We start from the raw sequence: 24,808 nt of genomic DNA, 5'->3' as shown, positions 1-24,808 counted from the left end.
GCCATTTTCTGGGTGAGTCCCGGAGGCTCCCCGGCATCCCTCCCTCCCTCCGGTCGGCGGTTTTTCGCGTTTTTGACATCCAGCCTCAAGAACTGAGGTGTGGGTAGCCGGCGCGGGGGGTCTGGGGCTCCCCCTTCCCCCTCCCGGGGAGGGGGGAGCTGCGCAGACAGCGGCGCGGCAGTGTGTGACGTCACACTAATTTGCTTGTTTTCGGTTGGGGAGTTCTATCCACTAGTTCGGTATTAGGTAGCAATTTTAACCAGAATAGGGGTTTGTTTTGGGGCGCTTACCTTTCTGGGTGCCTGTTCCGGTCGATGGCAGACATAGAATGCTTCCAACTACACAGGGGCTTCTATAGGCCATTGCTCCCCTTGCCTCTCTGAGGGGGCCCGGTTCTGGCCGTGGTCCCCGGTAGGCCTAAGAACTCCATACACATGACTGATGCCAAAGTCTGACATTAGCATATCAGCCTGGGATAGCTCCGGGGAGCCTCCGGGACTCACCCAGAAAATGGCGTTTCATTACATTCAACGCTGGTTTTTTGTTTTTTCTTACATTTTACATTCAAATTAATAATTCTATTGTGAAAAATTATTTTTTATTTTTTGTGTATAGGCGGGTGTGACAGCTCTGTAGCAGCTGTCTAAGGGTTAAGGAACAGCCAAATGTTCATTAAAGTTCTTTTCATATCTGCTAAAAGCTTTATTTCCTGTGAGAGAACCTCAACTGCATGTTTTTTGTTAAACATTTTTCCATTGCTGATTAATTCTTGTAAAGTGCAGCAAAATCTATATACAGGAATATTTGCTGTCAAACACCTGCAATAAGATACTCTATCTACCTCTCTGACATTACTTTTTTCATATCATTAGGACCCATTGGAAGTCCAGAACCAACTCCAGGCCTGCCAAAAGTTATCAGTCCAGAATGTAACATGGAAGGGCGCACCTTCAATTCCTTTGACGGTTCAGATTATGAACTAGAACCATGTAATCACATCCTGGCTGAGGATAAGATCAACAAAGATTGGATTGTATCTGGTAAGAATATATTTTACAGTTTGTTTTTGGTTTGGTTTTCTATTGTTGGGACAGAAAGCCTCTTGGACTTATCACAGGGGTTAAGAAAGTGTAGCTTTCACCTTCTGAAGGATACATTCTACAACAGTAGCTTAACTACTTGGTATATATTTATTATTGTCCTGCTGCAGGAATTGAACCTAGGATCTTTTGACAATGAACCGACTGTGCTGACCACTATATTACTGTAAGCATAGGGAGGCGATTTCTTGCCTGGTTTTGCTAAGTACAAATATATGAGACAGTTGACATGATATATTGATAACACATACCTTGGTGTCAGAAACCCATTCTTCTCAATATAATCACAAAGGATTTACAGCATGTAGAGCAACACTCAGCATGTCAAAATTAATGCTTCAATCTCTCTTCTTGAAGAGAAGTTATGTTAATTATATTATCTTTTATAAATTAAAGTAACACTTTCGCCTCCGCGACGGGCGCGCCCCAGCCCCGGGGTGGGTCTGGTGTTTCCTGGGAGCATGCACCCACACTAAAATATGTATACTCTTTAAATGAACAAATCCACAAGGGCTGCGATGAGGGTTCAAACCTACGTCCGAGAGGATCCCAGACGCGCCTTAATCAACTGTGCCACGACATGAAAAAGAATTGCAACCAGTTTAAAGAATTGATTAAGGCGCGTCTGGGATCCTCTCGGATGTAGGTTCGAACCCTCATCACGGCCCTTGTGGATTTGTTCATATGATGCATCACATTATTCTGATTTCTGTGTTTAATGTATACTCTTTCCAATGTTCTGACCTCAATTTCTGTGCTACGTCGTTAATTTTAGAATCAAATTTTTTGCAATCTAAAGGCGCGGATTTCAAAACTAGTCCCATAATAATCGAACAATAAATGAAATTTTAACAAATATTTTAATTTTGGACGCTCATCACCCACAAGTATTTAGAATCGTTCCAGTGTTCTGACCTCAATTGTCATGTTATGTCGTTCATTATGGTATCAAATTGTTTGCAACTTAAAGGTGCACATTTTAAAATTAGTCCCATAATAATCGAACCATAAATGGAATTTTAAGAGATATTATAATTTTAGACGCAACATGCGTCACCGCCGGACATCCTTAAAGTTATTAATGGCTGCAATTTCCATCTTCGCCAGATGAAAGTGTTAAGACCTAAATATTATTACTTCTATTTTTATTTATAGCTTATAATATCTACCTTGTACATATGGATTTTATAAATGTTAATTTCTTTAAATGCAAAAAGTAGAATGAATTCCAACTATGAACTATAATTCATCTTTTGATTTTGACCACAGCAAAACACATGAAAATAATCAAATTAACTTAAATTTTCCTCTAGGGATTACTTCACACAGAACAAGATAACTGGACTTTCCAGTCAATAAGAAAAATGCAAAATACTGAATATTTTCAAACAATGAAAAGGCACATGATGAAATTTGAATTCCAACAATTATAATGGTACACAATCAAAAATATTACCAGTTACCGCACAGTGAATCCTCCACTTTTGGACTTGTACACACACACACACACACACACACAGACTGAGATACAATATTAACACTATCGTGCGTTGTGCGGACACTCCGCAGACTTTGACGTCTGCTCCTGACGGTGTGGGCAAGCGTGCGGCGACACCAAAATATGTATACTCGTTTCAGTTTTCCCACCTTAATTCTCGTGCTACGTCATTCGTTTTGGTATCATTGTGTTTGCAATAGAATTCCCTATAGGGGTATATGCATACAAGGTCAAAAAGTCCGGCGTGACTCCCCCATAGCAAAGCCTAAAGTCGGCCAAGTTACCCGTGAACGAGCACCAATTGACACACCTGCAGACTAATATATATACTTGTTCATTTGATAACATCAATTTTTGTGTTATGTGTTTCATTTTGGTATAAAATTGTTAGGCAAAATAAAGGCGCGTATTTTAAAACTAGTCCCATAATAATAGAAAAATAAATGGAATTTTAACATATTTTAACTTTTGGATGCTCAACACCACAAAATTATTGATATATTTTCAGTGTTCTGACACCAATTTTTGCGTTACGTCTTTCATTTTGGTATCAAATTGTTCGCAATCTAAAGGCACTCATTTTGAAATCACTCCCAGATTGATTGGATTAAATTTAAATTTTTAACAAATATTTTAATGAGTGACTCCAGACCTAGTCACCCGAGAGGACTCAGAAGAAAAATGAGTGACTACAAGGGGGAGACAACGGAGTGCGATAGTGTTAACACTTTCGTGTTCCTTGGCGTGCGTGCCCCTGCCTATCCCAAGGTGGGCCAAGCGTTTTGCACGAGCGGGCAGCCACACTAAAATGTGTATACTCTTTTCAGTTTTCTCTCCTGCAATTCTCATGCTATGTTATTCATTTTGATATCAAATTGTTCACAATAGAATTCCCTATAGGGGGGTATATGGATATCAGCTCAAAAAGCCTGAGTGCCTCCCACAGCACACAGTTGCACACAGCCCACTTTGTACTTGCTATATCATAAACAAAATTTATGTTGGTACCATTATCCTGCCATTAGAGTTCTTGTTTCCTTTTGTATCCCATATACCATTTATTTTGGAAAAAACAAAGTCATAATTCGTGCAATAAAAAGTTTATGGCAATAGTACAGTATAAGTATTAATTAACCATGTGGCTTTCTTATGCACACAGGGGTTTGGGGAAAAAGGAATGCTACAGAATAATAATAAAAGGAATGTTAAATTGCATTAATGGAAATATAATGGATAATTGAGTTTACTCATTATACAAATTCAAGAAAATATAATAAAGTAGATAAGTACCCAATATTATATAAATTTAATTTTATTGGCATATTTATAAATTACTATTAAAATGAGTGCATTGTAAAGAATATTGTATACATAAAATATCTACAGTAGCTACAATACACCTCTGGTTATATTTTACTGAAATGTAATTAAAGCATATTCTTCAAAATTTTAAATCTGCATAGTCACAAAATAATTTTGATTCTACATATTTTGTTTTTGGCAGTACACAAGAACTGTTCTGAGAGCGAAAAATGTGACCGTTACTTAAACATTACGCAAGAAGATAAGCAGCTGATTCTTCGGCCAGACCTACTCATCATTTGGGATGAAAACACCTATACTGTCACTCAGGTAAGATACTACTGTATGTAAGTTGTATTTTTATCTAATATCTAACTGAAAGACTTGATTATGTTCACTATGTTCAGGAAAACATAAATCGTTATAGTAAGGTTAAAAGATGGACTGAAGAGAATCATGTGCTTTAGGAATCATAAAACCAGCGTTGAATATAATGAAATGCCATTTTCTGGGTGAGCCCCGGACGCTCCCTGGAGCTTATTGGGCTAATGTATGTTATATTTGACCAAGACATTAGCTAAGGAGTTCAGACCTACCAGGGACCAGCACCAGAACCTGGTCCCTTCAGAGAGGTTTCAGGAAGCAGTGGCCCTGAAAACCCCCCTATAGTTGGGGGTTTTCCTTATCTGCCATCGACCGGGGTTAGACACCCAGAAAGGTAGGCATAACAAATCAAACCCCACATGGTAAGAAACTAACAACAAAAACCGAACAGAGAGGTAGAAACTCCCTACAATCCCATGGAAACAAGCAAACAAGCAAATGTAACACACTACTGCCACGCAGCTCGTCTGCACAGCCCTCCCCTACCCAAGAGGGGGAGGGGGGGCCCCGAACCTCGCCTCGCCGGCTGCATAGCACTCCAGTTCGGAAGCTAAGTGTCAAATAACACAAAAAATATGCCAACCGGTGGGAGGGAGAGTTGCCAGGGAGCCTCTGGGGCTCACCCAGAAAATGGCGTTTCATTACATTCAACGCTGGTTTTCTGAGGGGAGCCCCTACAGCTTCCTTTTGCTTCATACCCAAAGAGAAGGAAAAGAAATGGTTGACCCGGGAGGTGGCGGCCACAAAAATCCACAACGCGAAGTTGAGACTACAGGATGCAACCTGCGACCCAAAGCAACACAAGAATGCCCAGGAGCAGACACGCTCATAAAATAACGGGCGGCCAGGAACCTGTGCGACCTCCAGATCCCCGCACCCAAAAAAAAGAGCCCAAGACATGTTACCAAACACGGTAGCGAAAGCTGCAAACATCCGAACGGCACGGGCGCAAGGATAGACCACAGGCTGGCTAGACTTAATAACCCTGTGGTCGACCTGGGAGACCCAAGCCCTGGAACAAGGAACGAGGGATACCCGATCAACCCAAAGTACATCCCCAGCCACGGCACGCAGGTAACGGTGAAGAGCTGCAACCGGACAACACATGACGCACCTCATGTCCAAACCAACCAAGCATCAATAACCCAAGGACTCCTCCAGAAAGCAACCGCCTCGGCCTTCGCTAGAAAGATGGAGAAGGCTGCAAATGTACAAACCTACCGCCAGTACCAAAAGAGCAGAAACCCCTGCATCGGAGGAGAGCCTGAAGCTGCCCGACCTGACACCCAGAGGCCAATGCCAACAAAAGATGGCCTTTGAAAAACAATCTTGAACCGAAGGGGCTACCACAAACCGAGGAGAGGAAAGATAAAAGAGCACCCTGGTCAAGGACCAGGACAGCTCAGGCGGCGCATGAGCAGGCTGAAGGTGAAACAAAGCACGAGAAAGCGTATGGAACAGGGCGGATGTGGCGTCCACCCCGAACGCAAACTGGAGCGGCTCCTCCTGCGCCACTCAAAACAAGGTGACAATAAGAAGCATCAAATAATGATCCTGAAAAAACAAGAAAGGACTAGACAACCCAATGCGAAAGAGAAGACAATCTACAAAGAGCAAGAAATGGCAAAAAGAAACGCCAGGAAACTTCATACTGTTGCTGAGATAAAACTCACACATGGGAAACCATCAACGTAGCCACCTGATGACCATAGAGGTAGTGATACACCCGCTTCAAACAGACCAGACGCAAAGAGCAGAGGAGAAGGACGAACCAGCCACGTACTGGATCAGTCCGACTTGCCGAAAGAGGAGAAGCTGCGGGAAAACGCCCCGGGTTCGGACACCGATCAAGCAGCGTCTGAAAACAAAGCTGGGCCGGCCACCAAGTGGCCATGAGGATTACTCTCCTTGGGATGGACTCCAACCAAGCCAGAGCCCGAAGCAACAGCCGGACCGTGGGAAGAGGTACAGGTAGCTCCACCTCGACCAGTCCTGCCGAAAGGCATCCACTGTGAACGCCTCCCAAGCGGGGAAGGGCGCCACATAGAATGGGAGACACCGAGACCACGCTGACACAAAGATGTCCATGTCCGGGAGTCCGTATGTCTGGCAGAGCCAACGAAATGAGTCGGCGACGACCAGCCAATCTGTGAACAAAGCAATGAACAGAGACTGGTCGTCCGCGAGGATGACCTGTCTCTGTTCATTCCTCGAAGGAGTTCGAAGGAATGAAGGAAGGACCAACTCCAAATCCCTTTGGAGTTGGTCCTCGAAGGGACCAACTCCAAGGGGGCAAGGATCGAAGAGAACCCCCATGGTTCCGGCAATGAACCACCAGTGAACAGTTCGAATGGAGCCGGATGGTAGAGCCGCACGTGACCCGAACTCTCTGAAGCGCAAACCAGACAGCCACGAACTCCACGAACGAACAGATAATTATTAGATAATTCACAGTTAAATTGACAAAAAATGTTTACAGGTATTTTACAGCTTTAGTTTACAGATACAGATAAATTTAAGTAGAATAATTAAAGTAAAATTAAAAAAAAATGTTTACAGGTACATTGCAGATAAAGCACTAGGTAGAAAACTATGAAGATGAAATTAGGTACTTTTTTTTTTTTTTGAATAAGGCAAAAGTTGGACAGCTTTTCAGTTCATTAGGGAGTGAGTTCCATAGACTGGGTCCCTTTATTTGCATAGAGTGTTTACACAGATTAAGTTTGACTCTGGGGATATCAAAGAGATATTTATGTCTGGTGTGGTGACTATGTGTTCTATTACATCTGTCCAGGAAGAGTTTCAGAACAGGGTTTGCACTTAAGAAAAGGGTTTTATAAATGTAAATGAGTTTTCCTTGTAAACTTCAAGGAAAAGAAAGTAGTTGTTGAATTGTATAAGTCTTTGGTGCGCCCCCACCAGGATTATTGTATTCGAGCATGGAGACCTCATCTTCAGAAGGACATAGCTGCTCTGGTGAAAGTGCAATACTGGACAAGAAAACTCATATCAGAGCTTAGTCATCTCACGTATCTGGAACAGTTGAGGGCCACTGGACTAACTACATTGCAAACCAGGCATGAGAGGGTGGATCTCATTAAAACTTTTAAAATACTGAACAATTTGGAGGATGTCGATCCAATCATTTCTTCAAAATGTCAGATGTAACACGAACGAGGAGCAACGGGTTCAAGCTCAACAAACCACAATGTAGGACAGAAAGCAGGAGATGCTTTTTCACCCATAGAGTTGTAAACCCGTGGAACCCGCTATCCACCGAAGCTGTAAATGCCAAAATTCTGCTGGGGTTTAAAATACAGCTGGAAAAGATCAGGGCAAATTGGGGGAACCTTTGACAAGCTGCTAGCTTCCTGTCCTCATTGAGGCCACTAGTATTATTGGCCTAGGTAAATTCAGGTAAAGAAGTCATAATTGCTCTTTTTAGTTTTATACAACTATTGTTAATATTATTATGAATATGTAGCAATATTATTATTTTATATATAAATATTTGTGCTAACCTTTGTATATCTTCTGCAGGCTCAGCGCATTGGCACATCTACAAATACCTTCAGTATCTCTCGAGTAGGCGACTCCATCTACTTCCAGTCTAAAACACACAGCTTCAGTGTTGAATGGAATGTTGAGATGAATGTCAATATCATTGTAAGTGAAATACTGTACTGTGTACAATTAAAAGAAAATTTTGTTTATATATATAGAGTATATGCAGAATAACCACATGTGAACTAGAGAATGCTCTAAATCTCATTATTCCGCCTACTTGGATCAGTGTTTTGTGATCCAACTTCAAAGTTGGTCACAACTGACATACGATCATGTTCACTCTAGCATGGGAGAGATCAAGGAGGGTTGGTTATGGGTAGGAGGCTAAATATCATGACCCACCAGGATTTGAATCTGTGCTACCAGGGCTCACCTCACTGGCTTACATAGTACTAATACCACCTTGAGGTTACCTTGAGATGATTTCGGGTCTTAGCGTCCCCCTTGGCCTGGTCCTCGACCAGGCCTCCTCGTTGCTGGACTGGTCAGCCAGGCTGTTGAACACAGCTGCTCGCAGCCTGACATATGAATGGTCAGGCCTGGTTGATCAGGTATTCTTTGGAGGTGCTTATCAAGTTCTCTCTTGAACACTGTGAGGGATCGGCCAGTTATGCCCCTTATGTTTAGTGGAAGCGTGTTGAACAGTCTCGGGCCTCTGATGTTGATAGAGTTTTCTCTCAGAGTACCTATTGCACCTCTGCTTTTCAATCGGGGTATTCTGCACATCCTGTCATGCCTTCTGGTCTCATGTGGTGTTATTTCTGTGTGCAGGTTTGGGATCAGCCCCTCTGTTATTTTCCATATGTAAATTATTATGTATCTCTCCTGCCTGCGCTCAAGAGAATACAGATTTAGGCATTTTAGAGGGTCCCAATAGTTAAGATGTTTTACTGAGTGGATTCTAGCAGTGAAGGACCTCTGCACACTCTCCAGATCAGCAATTTCTCCAGCTTTGAAAGGGGCTGTCATTGTGCAAAAGTATTCTGCTCTATTCAACCCCTACACCAGTGATTGCCTAAAATTGTTGGTTGGTCCTGGAGCTCATGTACTTTTTGTTTTACAAGTTCCATGACCATCCAACACCTGGCAACCCTCATGATACATCATGGTCATAGTTTTTTCATAAAATCCTAGTGCAAAGCTGTACCTAATATGCATCACGTGAGTTGCAGGGTGTTGGTTTGTCATACAATGCATGTGGATGCATATGATTTCCTGGTCAAACCAATACTTTCAGGTTATCGCTGGTGGAGTGGTATTAGTACTGTACTGTGTAAGTCAGTGGGGTGAGCTCTGGTAACACAGGTTTGATTCCTGATGGGGTCAGAGCTCCTAGTGATTTATGGCTTGGGGACCATTCGAGCTTTCTTCTCACATTTGAAGGCTCAACACGACCTCAGCATGCACCAAGATTTGATGAAAAATTAATAATGATAATAATGAGAAAATCCATAGGAGCCATGATGAGAGTTCGAACCTATGTGGTGGGTGTTCCTACACACACACACTAGAGGACTAGACCACGACATGGTATAAGGATTGCAACCTGGAGTTTTATCGAACACATGAGTGTTTCCTGAGGCTTCTACTGAAGCCAGAACAGGATTTTCGCACAATCCGCTCATGCACTCTGGCTCTGCCATCTAGTAATATTCTACCTCTGATGCTCCTCTTTCAATACACAGAGCAATTACACTAATGTGATTGCATCAATGAAAAATCCGTAGGAACTGTGATAAGGGTTTGAATCTATGCGGTGTGTGTTCCCAGGCACACGCCCTAAACGACTAGACCACGACATGCTATAAGGATTGCAACCTGGAGTACTACTGAACACACGAGGGTTTGGGAACACCCACACATAGGTTTCCTAGAATATTTCCCTGTAGAACCCAATGTTAATGGGTAGGGTGGGGAATTAGAAGCATTCATAGAGACATACTGGAGCCTGTCACTGAGGTAAGATTGTAGGGAGTGACCATTGACTCCATAGTGTTAATTTAAGAAAAAGAAGATTGTTGTGGTTTTCGGTGTTGAAAGCCTTATGTAGGTCAGTAAATAAACCAACAGAGTATAGTACTTATTTTCATCAAGAGAGGCATGTATCAAGGTAATCACACTAATCAGTGCTTTATTGGTGCTCTTTTTGGGTTTGAAGGCATATTGGCAAGAGCTAAGTATATTGTGTTTTGCTACTTAGAAGTAAATGTAGATTAACTTTTCAAATATTTTAAACAAGATTGGTAGGATTGATATTAGTCTCAAATTGTTGACTTCAGTGAGATCACCACTTTTATTGACTGGGGTTCCTCTTCCTTTTTTTTTTTAGAATATCAGTAAAGGTTCAAGTTCAAGTTATTTGTTGTAGAGCAATGCAATTGCGGGAGGTAAAAATCTAGAGGTTTTCTGAGGTGGAGCCCCTTCTGCTCCTCTGAGCTAACCAGGCTGATATGAATGTATTAGACCCTGGCATCAGTCAAGCGAATGGAGTTCTAGGTCTACTGGGGACCACGAGCCAGAACCTGACTCCCTCAGAGAGGTACGAGGAGCAATGGCCTATAGAACCCCCCCCCCCCTTGTGGTTAGAAGCATTCTATGTCTGACATCGACTGGGTCAGGCACCCAGAAAGGTAAGCGCCCCAAAACAAACCCCTATTCTGGTTAAGAAATTGCTACTGAAAGCTGAACTAGAGGATAGAACTCACCAAATGAAAATGTCCTCCCCGGGAAGGGGAAGGGGAAGCCCCAGACCCCCCCGCATTTGCCCATGTATTTCTCCATCTTTACCGGATCTTGGTGCCCTGTCTGAGTCTGCTTGGGATTTGGTGTCTGGCCTACCTCGACGACTGGCTGGTGTGGGTTCCCAGTCGGTCCGCTTGTCTGCTCGCCTGGGGTGTGGTTCTTTCCAGATCGCCAGGTTTGGTTTTCTGGTGATCTGGAGGCCATTCCATCTGTTTCCGTCCCGGGTTCGGGCCTGGCTGGGTCTTGTTTAGGGCTCTTGGGCCGCTCCTTGTCCTTCCCTCCAGAAGTGTTGCTGCGGCTGTGGTCCCACCTTCAGCTGTTCATGAGGGGTCCCGGGTTGCTCGGCGGTTGCTCGAGCAGTTAGGCGGGAGTCTGAACTTCAACGTGCTGGTCTGCCCGCAGGGTCGGGTTTGGCTTCGGTGTCTGTTTAGTTCCTTCAGAGACTTCTCTTCCGCCTCTCTTGCAATCGTTGTGTTCGTTCCTCCGGGGATCTTGTGTTGGTGCTGCGTCACCAGCTTCCTCTTTGGGGTTTTCGGGATTCCGTGCCTTGGCACCTCCCCGAGCCTTCGCTCGATGTGTTCACGGACGGGTCATCTCTCGGCTGGGGCTTTGTGACCAGTGCTCACCAGGTCAGCCGGTAATGGTGGGGGTCTGTCCGTCCGTCGGGCCCACAGCACGGTTTGGGAGTTCGTGGCTGTCTGGTTTGCGCTTCGGAGGGTTAGGGTCACTCGGTGCTCTAACATTCAGCTCCATTCGGACTGTTCTCTTGCGGTTCTTTGCCGGAACCACAGAGTTTCTCTTAGGTGTTTGACCTTTGGGGTTGATCCCTTAGAGTGGCTCATTTGCTGGATTCTCGGGGTTTGGCTAACCATAAGATTCATGTCTGGGGTGTGTTCTACGTCCTGGCGGTCAGCCTGTCTCGGTTCATTCCTCTGTTCGCGGATTGGCCAGTCGTTGCCGACTCATTTCATTGGCTCTGCCGGACGTATGGACTCCTGGCCATGGACGTCTTCGAGTCGGCGTGGTCTAGGCTTCGCCCATCGTATGTGGCGCCCTTATCCGCCTGCGAGGCGTTCACAGTGGATGCCTTTCGGCAGGACTGGTTGAGGTGGGGGGTACCTGTTCCTCTTCTCCTGGTTCAGCTGTTGCTTTGGGTTCTGGCTCGGTTGGAGCCCATTCCCAAGAGAGTAGTCCTCATGGTCCCTTGGTGGCCGACCCAGCGTTATTTTCGGACGCTGCTTGATAGGTGTCCGAACCCCGGGGGTTTTCCCGCGGCTCAGCCTCTTTCGGCAGGTCGGACCGGTTCTGTACGTGATTGGTTCGGCCTTCTCAGCTCTTCGTGTCTGGTATTTTGACACGGGTATCACCATCTGTGGTGATCAGGTGGTTTTGTTGATGGTGTCCCACCTGCAAGCTTCGTCTCGGCAACAGTATGATGTTCCTGGTGTTTCTATGCACCTTTTTCTTGCTCTTCGTAGGTCGTCTTCTCTTTCACATCGAGTTGTTGTGTTCTTTCTTGGTTTTTCAGGACTACAATTATTTGATGTTTCTTAGTGTCGCCTCGTTTTGTGCTGCGCTGGCAGAGTCGCTTCGGCTTGCGTTCGGGGTGGACATCACATCTGCCCCATTTTGGACGCTTTCTCGTGTTTTGTTTCACCTCCGGCCTGCTCATGCGTCGCCTGAGCTATCCTGGTCCTTGATCAGGGTGCCCTCTTATCTTCTTCTCAGTTTGTGGTAGCCCCTTCAGTTCAGGTTTCTGCTCTTTGGTACTGGTGGTAGGTTTGTACGTTTGCAGTCTTTCTCTGTCCTTCTGGCGACGGTCAAGACAGCTGCTTTCCGGAGGGGTCCTTGGGTTAGTGATGCTTGTTTGGTTCGGCCGGAGGTGCGTCCTGTGTTGCCTGGTTGAGCTTTTTTGCCATTACCTGCGTACTGTGTCTGGGGATGCGCTTTGGGTTGATCCAGTTCCCCTCATTTCCTGTTTCATCGCTCGGGTCTCCCAGGTTGTCCGCAGAGTTTTTAAGTCTTCCAGCCAGCAGTCTGTCCTTGCGCCCATGCTGCTCGGACGTTTGCAGCTTTCGCTGCTCTGTTGGTGACGTCTAGGGCTCATTTCGGGCGCAAGGATTTGAGGGTCACACAGGTTCCTGGCCGCCCGTTCCTTATGCTCGTGTCTGCTCCTGTGCGTTCTTGTTGCCTTGGGTTGCAGGTTGCAGCCTGTTGTCTCGGCTTCGCATTGCGGAGTTTGTGGTGGCGGCCTCCTGTGTCAGCCCTTTCTTTTCCTTCTCTTTGAGTATGAAGCTCCAGGGAGCCGGAGGGGCTCCCCCACAGAAAACCAGCGTTGAATGTAGTGAAACGCCATTTTCTGGGTGAGCCCTGGAGGCTCCCTGGCAACCATCCCTCCCACCTGTTTGGCGGTTTTTTCACGTTGGTTGAAGCTTAGCTTCCAAACTGATGCTAGGCAGTCGGCGTGGTGAGGTCCGAGTTTACCCCTCCTCCTCTTCGGGCGGGGAGGGCTGCACAGATGATCGGCGCGGCAGTAAAGTGTGATGTTTTGCTTGTTTCCTTTGGATTGTAGGGAGTTTCTACCTCTCTGTTCGTTTTTTGTTTTAGTTTTTTACCATGTGAGGTTTGTTTTGCGGAATTCATACAGTTGAGAAAACTAGCAACTTGAGGGTTATGAGGCCGTCAGAGGTCAATATTAAAATCACCTGAAAGTATTAGTTGGTTTTTGTTAAGTTTGTTCATTATTATTAGATTTCTAAAGTTAAGAGTTGAATTCAGCAATATCTGTGTTAGGAATTCTGTACACTGTTCCCACAATGTACAGTAACTGTACTGTACCCAAGACACATCACCAGAGTTGACAAAGCTAGAAGATAGAAGAAATGGAGGCAATATAATCACTATTTACAAAATAGTAAGAGGAATCAACAAAATTGACAAAAGGGAATTCATGAAACCTGCAACTTCAAGAACAAGAGATCATAGATTCACACTAAAGAAACTAAGGTGCCAAAATCATTAAAGAGTTATCTTTTGTAAACAGCGTGGTACAGTAGACAATTTAAAAAAGTTACACGAGAAGGCGGTGAATGCGATAGCCATCAGTAGTTTCAAAACACCATATGACAGAGTACTGGAAAAATGAGCCACCACAAATGTAGCTGGCATCTTGTAACTACACTTAAGTAGTTACATACATAATATATATACATACATGCATATACCTGCATAAGTATACAGATCTCATGCCCTCCACATTTCCATCATGGAAACTATTAGTAAAATACTCATTTTTAAACCCTTAAATATACTTTTAATTTTTGCATTGATATTCTTTTCTTAATGCTAACTTATTCCACAGCTTGGAGATCATCTAGTTAATAAGGTAGATGGTTTGTGTGGCTTCTACACAGGAGATTCAAATGATGATAAAACTAAACCTGATGGTAAACTTGCAACTTCCATCAAAGAATATGGTCAGTCATGGAATTTAGCCAATGAAGAATGTGAAGAAAAACCCAAGTGTACATCAGAAATCACAGTCAAAGCATTTGAACTATGCAATACTATTCAGTAAGTATATATTTACAGTACATGTATAGTGGTTATCACTAGATTTATTATCTTATGTATTATTTGTTATCTTCATTTGTATCTAAAGAACTGTTCACCTTGCTTTATACTTTACTTATACTTTGTACTTTTTTGTACTTTATTCTATTTACTTATAAAGAGTGCCTGAAATACAGATGGGTTCGTTCTTGACTCATAGTCGAGAATTCCGAGTTTCAATTCTTGGAGGGACAGAAATGGTTGGGCGTATTTTCTATCACATAATGCGCTTGTTCACCTAGCAGTAAATAGGTACCCAGGAGTTAGTCAACTTGTTATGGGGTTGTATCCTGGGGAGGGTCAGTAATTCCACCCTGGAGGTTGTATCCTGGGGAGGGTCAGTAATTCAACCCTGGAGGTTGTATCCTGGGGAGGGGCAGTAATTCAACCCTGGAGGTTGTATCCTGGGGAGGGGCAGTAATTCAACCCTGGAGGTTGTATCCTGGGGAGGGGCAGTAATTCAACCCTGGAGGTTGTATCCTGGGGAGGGTCAGTAATTCAACCCTGGAGGTTGTATCCTGGGGAGGGGCAGTAATTCAACCCTGGAGGTTGTATCCTGGGGAGGGGCAGTAATTCAACCCTGGAGGTTGTATCCTGGGGAGGGTCAGTAATTCAACCCTGGAGGTTGTATCCTGGGGAGGGGCAGTAATTCAACCCTGGAGGTTGTATCCTGGGGAGGGGCAGTAATTCCACCCTGGAGGTTGTATCCTGGGAGGGTTAGTAATTCCACCCTGGAGGAAGGGGGGAACCTGGATATAAGCCTTACATGTACTGTATATATATAAACTGGCTGCCTGTCCCCTATCACAATGAATTATAATTATTAATTTTACTATTAAGTTAGCTGTGTGATCAATATAGTGGATTTCCACTTAAACACAAATATTGATTCCAGACCCCATCTGGTCTTCCATTACATCACATCATTGTTATTTTCTGGAGGATGCCCTTTGTGGCTCTCTGAAGCTTCTAGCACTGATCCACTACTAGATGGCTACGCCACGCAATTCTGTGGAGTCCTATAGCCTACCGGGGACTAGAACCAGAACCTGCTGCCCCCCTCCGCACTCAACAGAGGCACAGGGAGCAGTGACATTATACATTTATTTACTCCACCACTGGGAAAGGCACCCAGAATGTCAACAAGACAAAACAGACCACTGCTGGCTTCAAATGAGACTGCAGCCTTGAGAACTGGTGAAAGAATACACCCAACAATGTATACAAATGGTCACAATTTCTTGAAGCTCATTCAGGCCACCTGCCCCAGTCATTTAAGGGGAGGGGATGAGAAGAAGGGGAGGGGGGAAGCAGCTCTCAGTTAGTTGGAACCTCAATCTGTGCTGATGCATAGTCTGCACTGGGTCACTTCCCTGATTCTTTTGCTCCAGTGTTCTGCTTTTCAGCTAAGTGGTGGCTTTTACCTTTGGGGCAGGTCCTGTACACTATGGTATGGCATAAGCCAGGCATTGGGTGCTTGGAGGTGCATGTGCACAGGGTTCTCCTCCTCGTGTGCTCCCTAGTGCTACCCTTGCGCTGCCAGGGTTTTTCCCCATGGAGTGTTCGGGAGTTACCACCCTTCGATGTCCTCCCCAATTAAGGTGGCCCTCACATGGGACAAGTCGGGTGTCAAGGGAGGTTTCTGTCTTTACTCAGGTCAGGAATGACATTGGCTGGCAAGGGGTGCAATGGGTATTCATGTGCTACACTTTTGCATGTCGAAGTCGGCCTTCATGACCTTGTGGCCAGGGCTGTGTTGGCTTACTATATCATCTCTATATGTATGTCTTATGTATCCTATATAGATTCATACAACACCCTTCAATTAATAGTCCAGCATAGCATCTCAGTGCCTGGGTGTTCTGTTTGGTCAATTCCTTTTGGCCCTGGAAATCTCCTGAGGGTTGAGTGGTCTTCTGGATATCCCCACTGTACCAGCTCTTGCTTGAGTGAACTTGAAGGTTGCTCGTCATTCTTTCCATGTGATGGCATTTGGTCCATCTGTACCTGACGTGTAGCATGTTGGGTCAGTAACACCTTATACCCTGAGTCCTGTGGGGGTTTGCTTTTCCCATTTAGGTTCTTCTTTGTGACCCACCTGATGGGGTTTGGGCTTATCAAGCAGAATCTGCTTTGTCTTTGGTTTTCTAGGTTGCAGTGTTCTGGGTTGTGATCCTGGCCAGATACCCTAGAGCTGCCCCATTGGTGGTTAGGGACCCAGAATTGGAGGAGTTTGGTAACTTCTACCTTGGTTCCATTTGCACCTCCTCTACCTTTCCATTTGGGCAGGGATTGCCCCTGTTCTCGCCGCTTCCCCCCCCCCCCCTCCCATTTCCGGACCAGTGGCAACTGAGGGGTTTCTGGGTTGGGGCAGGGTTTAGCTTGGGATGTGTCTCGGGTAGCTCCAGGGGTTGCTCTTTCCAATGCAAGCATGAAGGTAGTTGAACCTGCTCGTCTTGCCAAGGCTTCTAGGTCTTCCATTTGTCAGCCAGCCCCTCCTTCCTTCGAAGCCTTTACCTTGGACTCCACTTTTTTATCCTAGGTGATGAGTATGGACACTGGCTCCACCCCAGAGCCCTGGCCTGTGGCTTCTGGGGCTTGGAGACAATTGAATGTGGACCCCTGGGTCTTATTTGACTCTACATGGTTCCTTGTTCCTTCTGAGGGGGGGTTCTTTTGCAGGGAGGATTTTCATATCTCCCATCAGTGTGTGCTTATGTTTGGATATTGCTTTCCCCTGGGTTCATTTCTACTTGCCTTTGGGTCTACCAGGATCATCCTTCTAGAGGTTTCAGCCTCAGGCCTCTCTTTTGGCAGTTCATGAGACACTTTTTATATGCCTCCTACATGACTTGGTTTATGCCTCATTGTTAAACCATGCTTCTTTTTCATTTGGGTCGTCTTCTTCCTACTGGGTGCATTATAAAGTTCCTGTGACTTCCTGGCTGACAGACATGCCCATGTCTTTACTTGGTGCTTGGTGCAGCCTTGGTCAGTTCTTCACCCTTGCATGTCATGGGGTGTTGACAATTTTTGGGGGTTCTGTGGGCTCTACTTTCATGCCCCTCCTTGTCTGACTGTTTGCTTCCTCTCCTCAAGTTATGGGTCTCGTGCTGCTCCATACCTCAGCTTCCCTCTTATCGGCAACTCTTTTAGCAACTTTCCTTCAGGCCCACTTGCACTGGATTCTGTTGTGCGCTCTTGGGTCTCCTGGGGCTTCCTTCAGACTGGCTCCAGGATATCATTGAGCATTGGTGGGAACTGCATGGAAAGGGGGGTCTTGATGTCTGTTTTGGTCATTCAAGCTGATCATTCACGTGCTTCAGGATGTGGTGGCCAAGGTCTTTGCTGCCTGACTCGTGTGTCAACAAGCTGTGTTGGCCTGATTTTTAGTTTTGGCATGAGTCTTGGCTCTACTGTCCTCCTTCCTCATTTTTCCACTTCTTGGCATCCTTCTGACCATTTGTGTTCCTGAAGTTTTTGTTTTTGTTACTGGAGGCAGCTGGGTAGGGTTGAGGCTTTGCCTTCTGTTGGTTGAGGTAGGCTCTCTGTGGAGCCAGATCATAGCCCAGGTTGTAAGCGCTTTCCTCATGGGATTGTCTCTGGCGGGTCGGTGTCATGTTTGCTCTGCTCAGTTGGTTTTGGCTATTATTGGTCGTGCCAACCTTTGCAGTTCAACCCTTGTTGGGAAAATGGACAGGGGAAGGCGGCGGCTTACCCCATTTGCTGACTCTTGGTCCTGCAAATTTACCTGTGGGCTTAGCGGGTCATTTCCTGTATCCTGCAGTAAAGTTGGTTGGTCCCTCTCGTTTCTGGGTGTCTGGTCTTTTCCTAGCAGGTCTCATCTCCTTGTCTTTGTTGGGTTATTTTGAACTGATAGCTTCTGCATGGTAGGCTCTGCTGTATCACTTCTGGTTTTTTCCTGGTCCCATAGCAGGGCTTTCCAGGCCTCAGGTTCCTACATGGCTTTTCATGGCTGAATCATTTCATTCCTTGCCCCCCCCCCCCCCGTGTTCCAGGTGACTTTTCTGTTCCGGGTCCATATCATTCTTGGGACAGTCAGTCAGATGGCCTCCCTAGACCTCGGGGGTGCTTCTGGGCATGTCCTGTTACTGGCTTCTCACTTTCAATTTCCCCCATTTGGGTTTTATCTGGCATCACACGTGTTCATACGCTTGGCTCAGGTCATCATGACTTTTCTTTGATGTTGGGGTTTTAGTTTGGGCTTATCTTAATGATGGACAGGTGTGTGGGCTCCCAGCTGGTTCACATGTCTGCTAACCAGGAGCTGGGAGTAGTAGCCTGGACTACTAAACAGGTTGTAATCCTACATGGGGGAGGGGAGTTTCAGTCACTGCTTGCTCGGTGTCTGAATCTGGGTGTTTTTCCACTGCTCCACCTCATCCAGAGGGCCAGCCCAGTGATGTATTTCTCTGGTTCGACCTTTTCCTCTGCTCTTCGCGTCTGGTATTTCTGATGCATATTTATTGCCATCACTATGGCAATCAGGTGGCTTCTTTGAAAGTGTTCCACCTGCAGTTTTCTTTGCAGTAACAGTATGTGGTTTTATGGAGCTTAGTGATACTAGCTTCAGGGTGCCACTGGGGCTCAACCAAATATTGACATTGCTTTCATTCAATTTCATTCAAATTGGCATTGCTTTCATAATAAATGTTGCTATTTCTTTAAATGGTAAATCACTATTTTGATACCAAAATCCCAGGGTAAAAGTACACATTTTAATATAAATTAAATATTATTTTATGTTTTAAGTTTGGACTGTTAGAAATTTTTTGATTGTCCAGACGCTATTTCCATTGCATCCCATCTTGAGGTTATCTTGAGATGATTTCGGGTCTAAGTGTCCCCACTGCCAGGTCCTCGACCAGGCCTCCTTTTTGTTACACACCTCCAGGAAGCAACCCGTAGCAGCTGTCTAACTCCCTGGTACATATTTACTGCTAGATGAATAGGTGCATCAGGGTGAAAGAAACTCTGCCCATTTGTTTTCGCCTCCACCAAGGATCAAAATCGGAACCTCAGGACTATGAAACCCGAGCGCTGTCCACTCAGCTGTCAGGCCCCGTTGAAACAAAATCAGAATTCTACCATTGCATCTGAATTTCTGTTGGATGAGAGTATTGTACTATCTATTTTGTGGAAAAAGTTTATGTAAAAGAGTTGCATTAGTAATTATATATTTTTAGTCTTATATTTAGATACTTTATATTATTGGCACTGAATCATTTGAGATTTTCCCAATTATAGAGGGTAAAAACATATTCCATCTGCCAGATTGCAGTGAAATTATTGAATGTAGAAAACTGATTCCTAGCTTCACAATGTGTTGGCCATAATGACAAATTACAAAGCTTCCTAACCAACTTTCTTTATTCTGTGTTAAGTTTCTGTGCCAAATTAACTACATTTTACTACTTATTCTTACAGAGCCAGACCATTTACTGAATGCCACAGCACTGTTGATGCAACACCATTTATGAAGAAATGTGTAGATTCTGTTTGTGAGTGTTTAAATGGAGGCACTGATGAAGAGTGCCGATGCCAGGCTCTTACACGTTACATCACCCAGTGCCTTGAGAAGTATCCTGAAGCTCCTGTCTCAGATTGGCGCATTATAGCTAAGTGCTGTAAGTTGTTACACCATTTTTATTGCTATTTTATATTCTCTCTCTTCTGTGGGGAGCCCCGTTGGCTCCCTGAAGCTATCATCACTTATTAAATCCCATACTACCAAGTGTCATCAGTTGTAGAGTTCTTTTTGCCTACTGAGAACCACAAGCCAGAATCTGGCACCCCATCAGAGAGCCACAAAGAGCAATGGCCTATGATCACTTTGCGTTTAAATGATATCATCTTTGCCATCACCAGGAAAGGCATCCAGAAAGATAGGCAAATCAAAACAAACCACTGCCTGTTTAAAAACACGACCAAAGCCCCCCTTAAAATGTCAAAAGAACTCTTCCAATAATAAAAGAAACAACCAGACTTAGTGAAACTAGCCCCCTGCTAGTTGCCTCCACCTCCCCCTCATTGGAGGGGAGATTGATGGCCTGGATAGCCCTGTCCGACCAGCTTAGTTCTTATTGATGTGCTTACCTGACAGTCGCGTTGCTCTGGCTTCGGTTTCCTGTTTTCTTTGGTGTTCTCTTGACTTTATGGCAGTGTTTTACATAAAAGTGTGCATGAGCCATGAGTATTAGTGTGCCAAAGCTTCATGTTTCATGTCATGCACACAGGGAGGTTTACCTTCATCCATAGGTCTGGACCTATGGATGCATCCTCTGGGTCCCATCTCGCAGAGTGCAAGTTTGACGGTTGCTCTGTCCCCTTGTCTTAGGGTGACACTCACCAGTTTTGCCTCCATCATGCTGCCTGCTGGGTCAATGACACCTTTGACCCGGAGTCTTGCAAGTCCTGTTCCTTTTTCTTACTCCAGTTTACCCATTCTACTGATAGTGATATTCGAGTACAGGCGGCTTCGGCGTTGCATGCTAGATATCGGTTACTGCAGCACGCTAGGTTGGTTGCTCACCCGGATCACCCTTTCAGCTGCCTTAGTAGTTGAGGATTTGCATGCCCGGTGGCATTTGGCCTCGGTGTTGCATTTCTTTTCCCTTCTCGAGCTGTCCTTGGACTGGCTTGAGGAAGATGTAGAGGCACTGGGTGCTGGGTCTTCGTCCAGTGTGCATGCCTTCGCAGATAGGGCAGTGGCTGCTTTGTTGAAGTTGTATGCGCCGATTCTCAAGGAGGCAGTGTCTGTGTTTTTGCTTCTTGCCTCGTGTGCCAACAGGCTGTGCTTGCTCTCTCCTTGTAATCCGCTTTGGCTCTGGTTCTTAGGTTTTCATTGCCCTTTTGTATGTTGCTGTTTGCGAAGTCTGCTGTCACGCAGTTTCTACAAGCAGCTTCGTCTAGCTGTCGTCCCATGTCGGACTTGTTGGTTCTCCAGGGGGGCCATGGTATGCCTTCCCGGAAGGGTCGTGCCAGGGTTTGGGGTTCCTTTGGTCGTGGTAGGCCAGTGATGCCAGTTTCAGAGCCAGCGCTTCCTTCGGAGCTGGTGGCGTCTGGTCGGTGCAGTGGTCACCCTGTTTGTCAACCAGTTTCTCACAAGGGGCGTTGGCCCTTTTGCGGGTCGCCGCCGTTGACAGGGCGATGAGGGGGAGGCTCGCGCTGTTTGCTCACACCTGGATCCAAGATTCGTGGGTATTACTGGTCGTCTCTTCTGGCCTGTGGTGATATTGGGTGGCTCTTCCTCCAGGAGGTTTGGGGCTGGGGAGCAAGCCTGCGCTCCATCAGATCATCTCAGAGTGGGTATGCTTGGTGCTCTTTCCACCATTTTCTCTCTCTTAGTAGGTTGTTCTCTATTTCAGTTCGGGTTGTGTTGTCCTTTCTTTCTTCGCTTTTTCAGGACTATCATTTGATGCCTAGTATCGTGCGGCGCTGGTGGAGCCACTTCATCTTGTGTTCGAGGTAGATGTCTCTTCTGCCCTGTTCCGTAAGCTTTCTCATGCTTTGTTTCACCTCTGGCCTGCTCATGCACCACCTGAGCTGTCCTGGTCCATGGACAGGGTGCTCTCCTATCTATCTTCTCCTTGGTTTGTGGTGGCCCCTTCAGTACACGATTTTTTCCAAGGCTCTTTTTTTTCCTGTTGGCATTGGCTTCTGGGGGTCGGGTCCTGGAGCTTCATGCTCTCCTCCGGCGCAGAGATTTCTGCTTTTTCTGTTCTGGCAGTAGGTTTGTTCATTTTCAGCCATCTCCGTTTCTGGCAAAGAATGAGTCGGTGGCTTTCCAGAGGGGTTCTTGGATTGTTGATGCTTGGTTAGTCAGATCGGGGGTGCATCATATGTTGTGTCCGGTTGCTGTTCTTCGCCGTTACCTGCGCGCCACGACCTCTGTGGCCGGGTATGCGCTTTGGGTTGATCTGGTTTCCCTCCTTCCCTGCCTGGGGCTCGGGTCTCCCAGGTCGTCCGCAGGGTTATTTGGTCCAGCCAGCCTGCGGTCTATCCTCGTGCCCATAATGTTCAAAAGTTTGCTGCTTTGGCTGTCGTCTTTGGTAACATGTCTTGGGCTGACATTCGGGCATGGGAATTTTGGATGTCGAACAGGGTCATGGCTGCCCATTACTTGGTCAATGTTGCTGGGACTAGTCGGGCATGTATCGCTTTGAGTTGTAGGTTGCATCCAGTTGTCTCGACTTTAAGATGCGAGTGGCAGCCACCTCCTGGGTAAGTCCCTCTTTTTACTTTATTTTGATTAGGTAGCTCCGTGAAACCACAGGGAATCCCCTTAGAAAACCACCTTTGAATGTAATGAAACGCCATTTTCTGGTGAGCCCTGGAGGTTTCCCGGCACGCTCCCCCCGTTCCAGTTGGTAGTTTATCGGGTTGTTATTGATGCTCAACCTCAGAACTGATATCAAGTGTAGCCAGCGCAGGGAGTCTGGGCACCCCCTTCCCTTGCAGGGGTTGCACAGATGATCGGCGTAATGGCGTTAGTGACATTTGTTTATTTGCTTGTCTTAGTTTGGGAGTTCTGCCTCCTTGTTCGGTTTTTACGTAGCAATTATTACCATGTGGGGTTTGTTTTGTTATGCCTACCTTTCTGGGTGCCTAACCCCGGTCGATGGCAGATAAGGAAAACCCCAGCCACAAGGGGTTTTTCCAGGGCCATTGCTCCCTGAAACCTCTCTGAAGGGGACAGGTTCTGGCGCTGGTCCCTGGTAGGTCTGAACTCCTTAGCTAATGTCTCGGTCTAATATAACATACATTAGCCCGATAAGCTCCAGGGAACCTCCGGGGCTCACCCAGAAAATGGCGTTTCATTACATACAACGCTGGTTTTTCAGCAGCTTGCACTGATGATGTACGGTGCTGGTTTGTCCTTCTCTGCCGTTCTCTTCTGTAGGTTCTGTCACAAGTTTATCGCGATTTGTAGGGTGTACAGGTGGCTGATTTGTTGATGTCCCACCTGCGTCTTCATCATGATGACAGTATGAAGTGTCCTGGTGCTCCTATAGTGTTTTATTCTCTCTTTTAGCCATTTGGCGCTATTTCATGAGTTATCTCGAGTTGTCTTTCATTCCGGTTGGCCCATGCTTCCTCTCAGCTGCCTTGGTCTCTCATTCAATTGTTGGTATTTCTTCCCTTCAGTTCCTGGTTTCCTCATCAGTCCAGGATATTTTTCTTAAGGAATTGTTTTGGTTGGTTCTTGCTTCTTGTTGCTAGATTGGGTGGAGCCTCATGCTCTCTTTCAAATGCATGGGTTCTGTTCTTTCAGCTCGAGTGGGTGCTTTCTTTGTCTACAGCCTTTTCCTTCTCAGGCAGAGATGGAGACGGTTGACTTCCTGAGGGGTCCCTTGGTGTTTGATGCTTGGTTTGTCCAGCTTGGGGTGTACCATCTTTTGTCTTGTTGTGATAGTTTGTTGCTACTGGCACACTGTCTGTTCTGTTTTGGTGGATGCACTGTATGTCGATCCAGTTTCCTTGGACCCCTTTCTATGGCATTTTTGTCTCTTCATCCATGATGACATTAAAACTAGCCAGCCTGCAGTTCCTTGGATTTATGTTGTTCGTAAGTTCGCAATTATGGTCGCTGTCTATGCTATTATGTTATGGGCTGATATTCTGAATCATTGTTTTTGGACACCTCACAGGGTCTTGGTGGCTTGGTATCGGGTTGATATTCCTGGTCCCAGTCAGACTTGTGTTATCCTACCCAGCCCAGAATCTCATGTAAGATTTTATATTGATGACCAGACCACACACTAGAAAGTAATTACCCAAGTGTAGTTACAGGATGAGAGCTACGCTCGTGGTGTCCCGTCTTCCCAGCACTCTGTCATATAACGCTTTGAAACTACTGACGGTCTTGGCCTCCACCACCTTCTCACCTAACTTGTTCCAACCGTCTACCACTCTGTTTGCGAAAGTGAATTTTCTTATATTTCTTCGGCATCTGTGTTTAGCTAGTTTAAATCTATGACCTTTTGTTCTTAAAGTTCCAGGTCGCAGGAAATCTTCCCTATCGATTTTATCAATTCCTGTTACTATTTTGTATGTAGTGATCATATCACCTCTTTTTCTTCTGTCTTCTAGTTTTGGCATATTTAAGGCCTCTAACCTCTCCTCGTAGCTCTTGCCCTTCAGTTCTGGGAGCCACTTAGTAGCACGTCTTTGCACCTTTTCCAGTTTAATGATGTGCTTCTTAAGATATGGGCACCACACAACCACTGCATATTCTAGCTTTGGCCTAACAAAAGTTGTGAACAATTTCTTTAGTATATCGCCATCCATGTATTTAAAAGCAATTCTGAAGTTAGAAAGCGTGGCATAGGCTCCTCACACAATATTCTTTATGTGGTTCTCAGGTGATAGTTTTCTATCTAGAACCACCCCTAGATCTCTTTCTTTATCAGAATTCTTTAAAGATTTCTCACATGAAGGGACGACGATGTTTCGGTCCGTCCTGGACCATTCTCCAGTCGATTGTGAGAATGGTCCAGGACGAACCGAAACGTCGTCGTCCCTTTACTTTCTAGTGTGTGGTCTAGTCAACATATTTCAGCCATGCTATTGTGACTCATCG

At 45.5% G+C, this 24,808-nt stretch overlaps 1 protein-coding gene across 1 annotated transcript in view; it reads left to right on the top strand.

Annotated features, from left to right (window-relative positions):
• The window catches only part of LOC123745535 (hemocytin), a 316,051-nt gene that overhangs the window by 252,076 nt on the left and 39,167 nt on the right, over nt 1–24,808 (top strand). Inside the window, exons 76-80 of the mRNA XM_045726144.2 lie at nt 873–1,040; nt 4,103–4,230; nt 7,825–7,950; nt 13,955–14,166; nt 19,654–19,853. Coding sequence (XP_045582100.2) covers nt 873–1,040; nt 4,103–4,230; nt 7,825–7,950; nt 13,955–14,166; nt 19,654–19,853 — 834 coding nt within the window. The remainder of the gene's footprint in view (nt 1–872; nt 1,041–4,102; nt 4,231–7,824; nt 7,951–13,954; nt 14,167–19,653; nt 19,854–24,808) is intronic.

This window comes from Procambarus clarkii, chromosome 71 (assembly GCF_040958095.1).
Source record: "Procambarus clarkii isolate CNS0578487 chromosome 71, FALCON_Pclarkii_2.0, whole genome shotgun sequence".
In the NCBI taxonomy this organism is placed as follows: Eukaryota; Metazoa; Arthropoda; class Malacostraca; order Decapoda; family Cambaridae; genus Procambarus; species Procambarus clarkii.
Note: the sequence above shows the minus strand (reverse complement) of the source record. Positions and strands in the feature narration are given on the sequence as shown.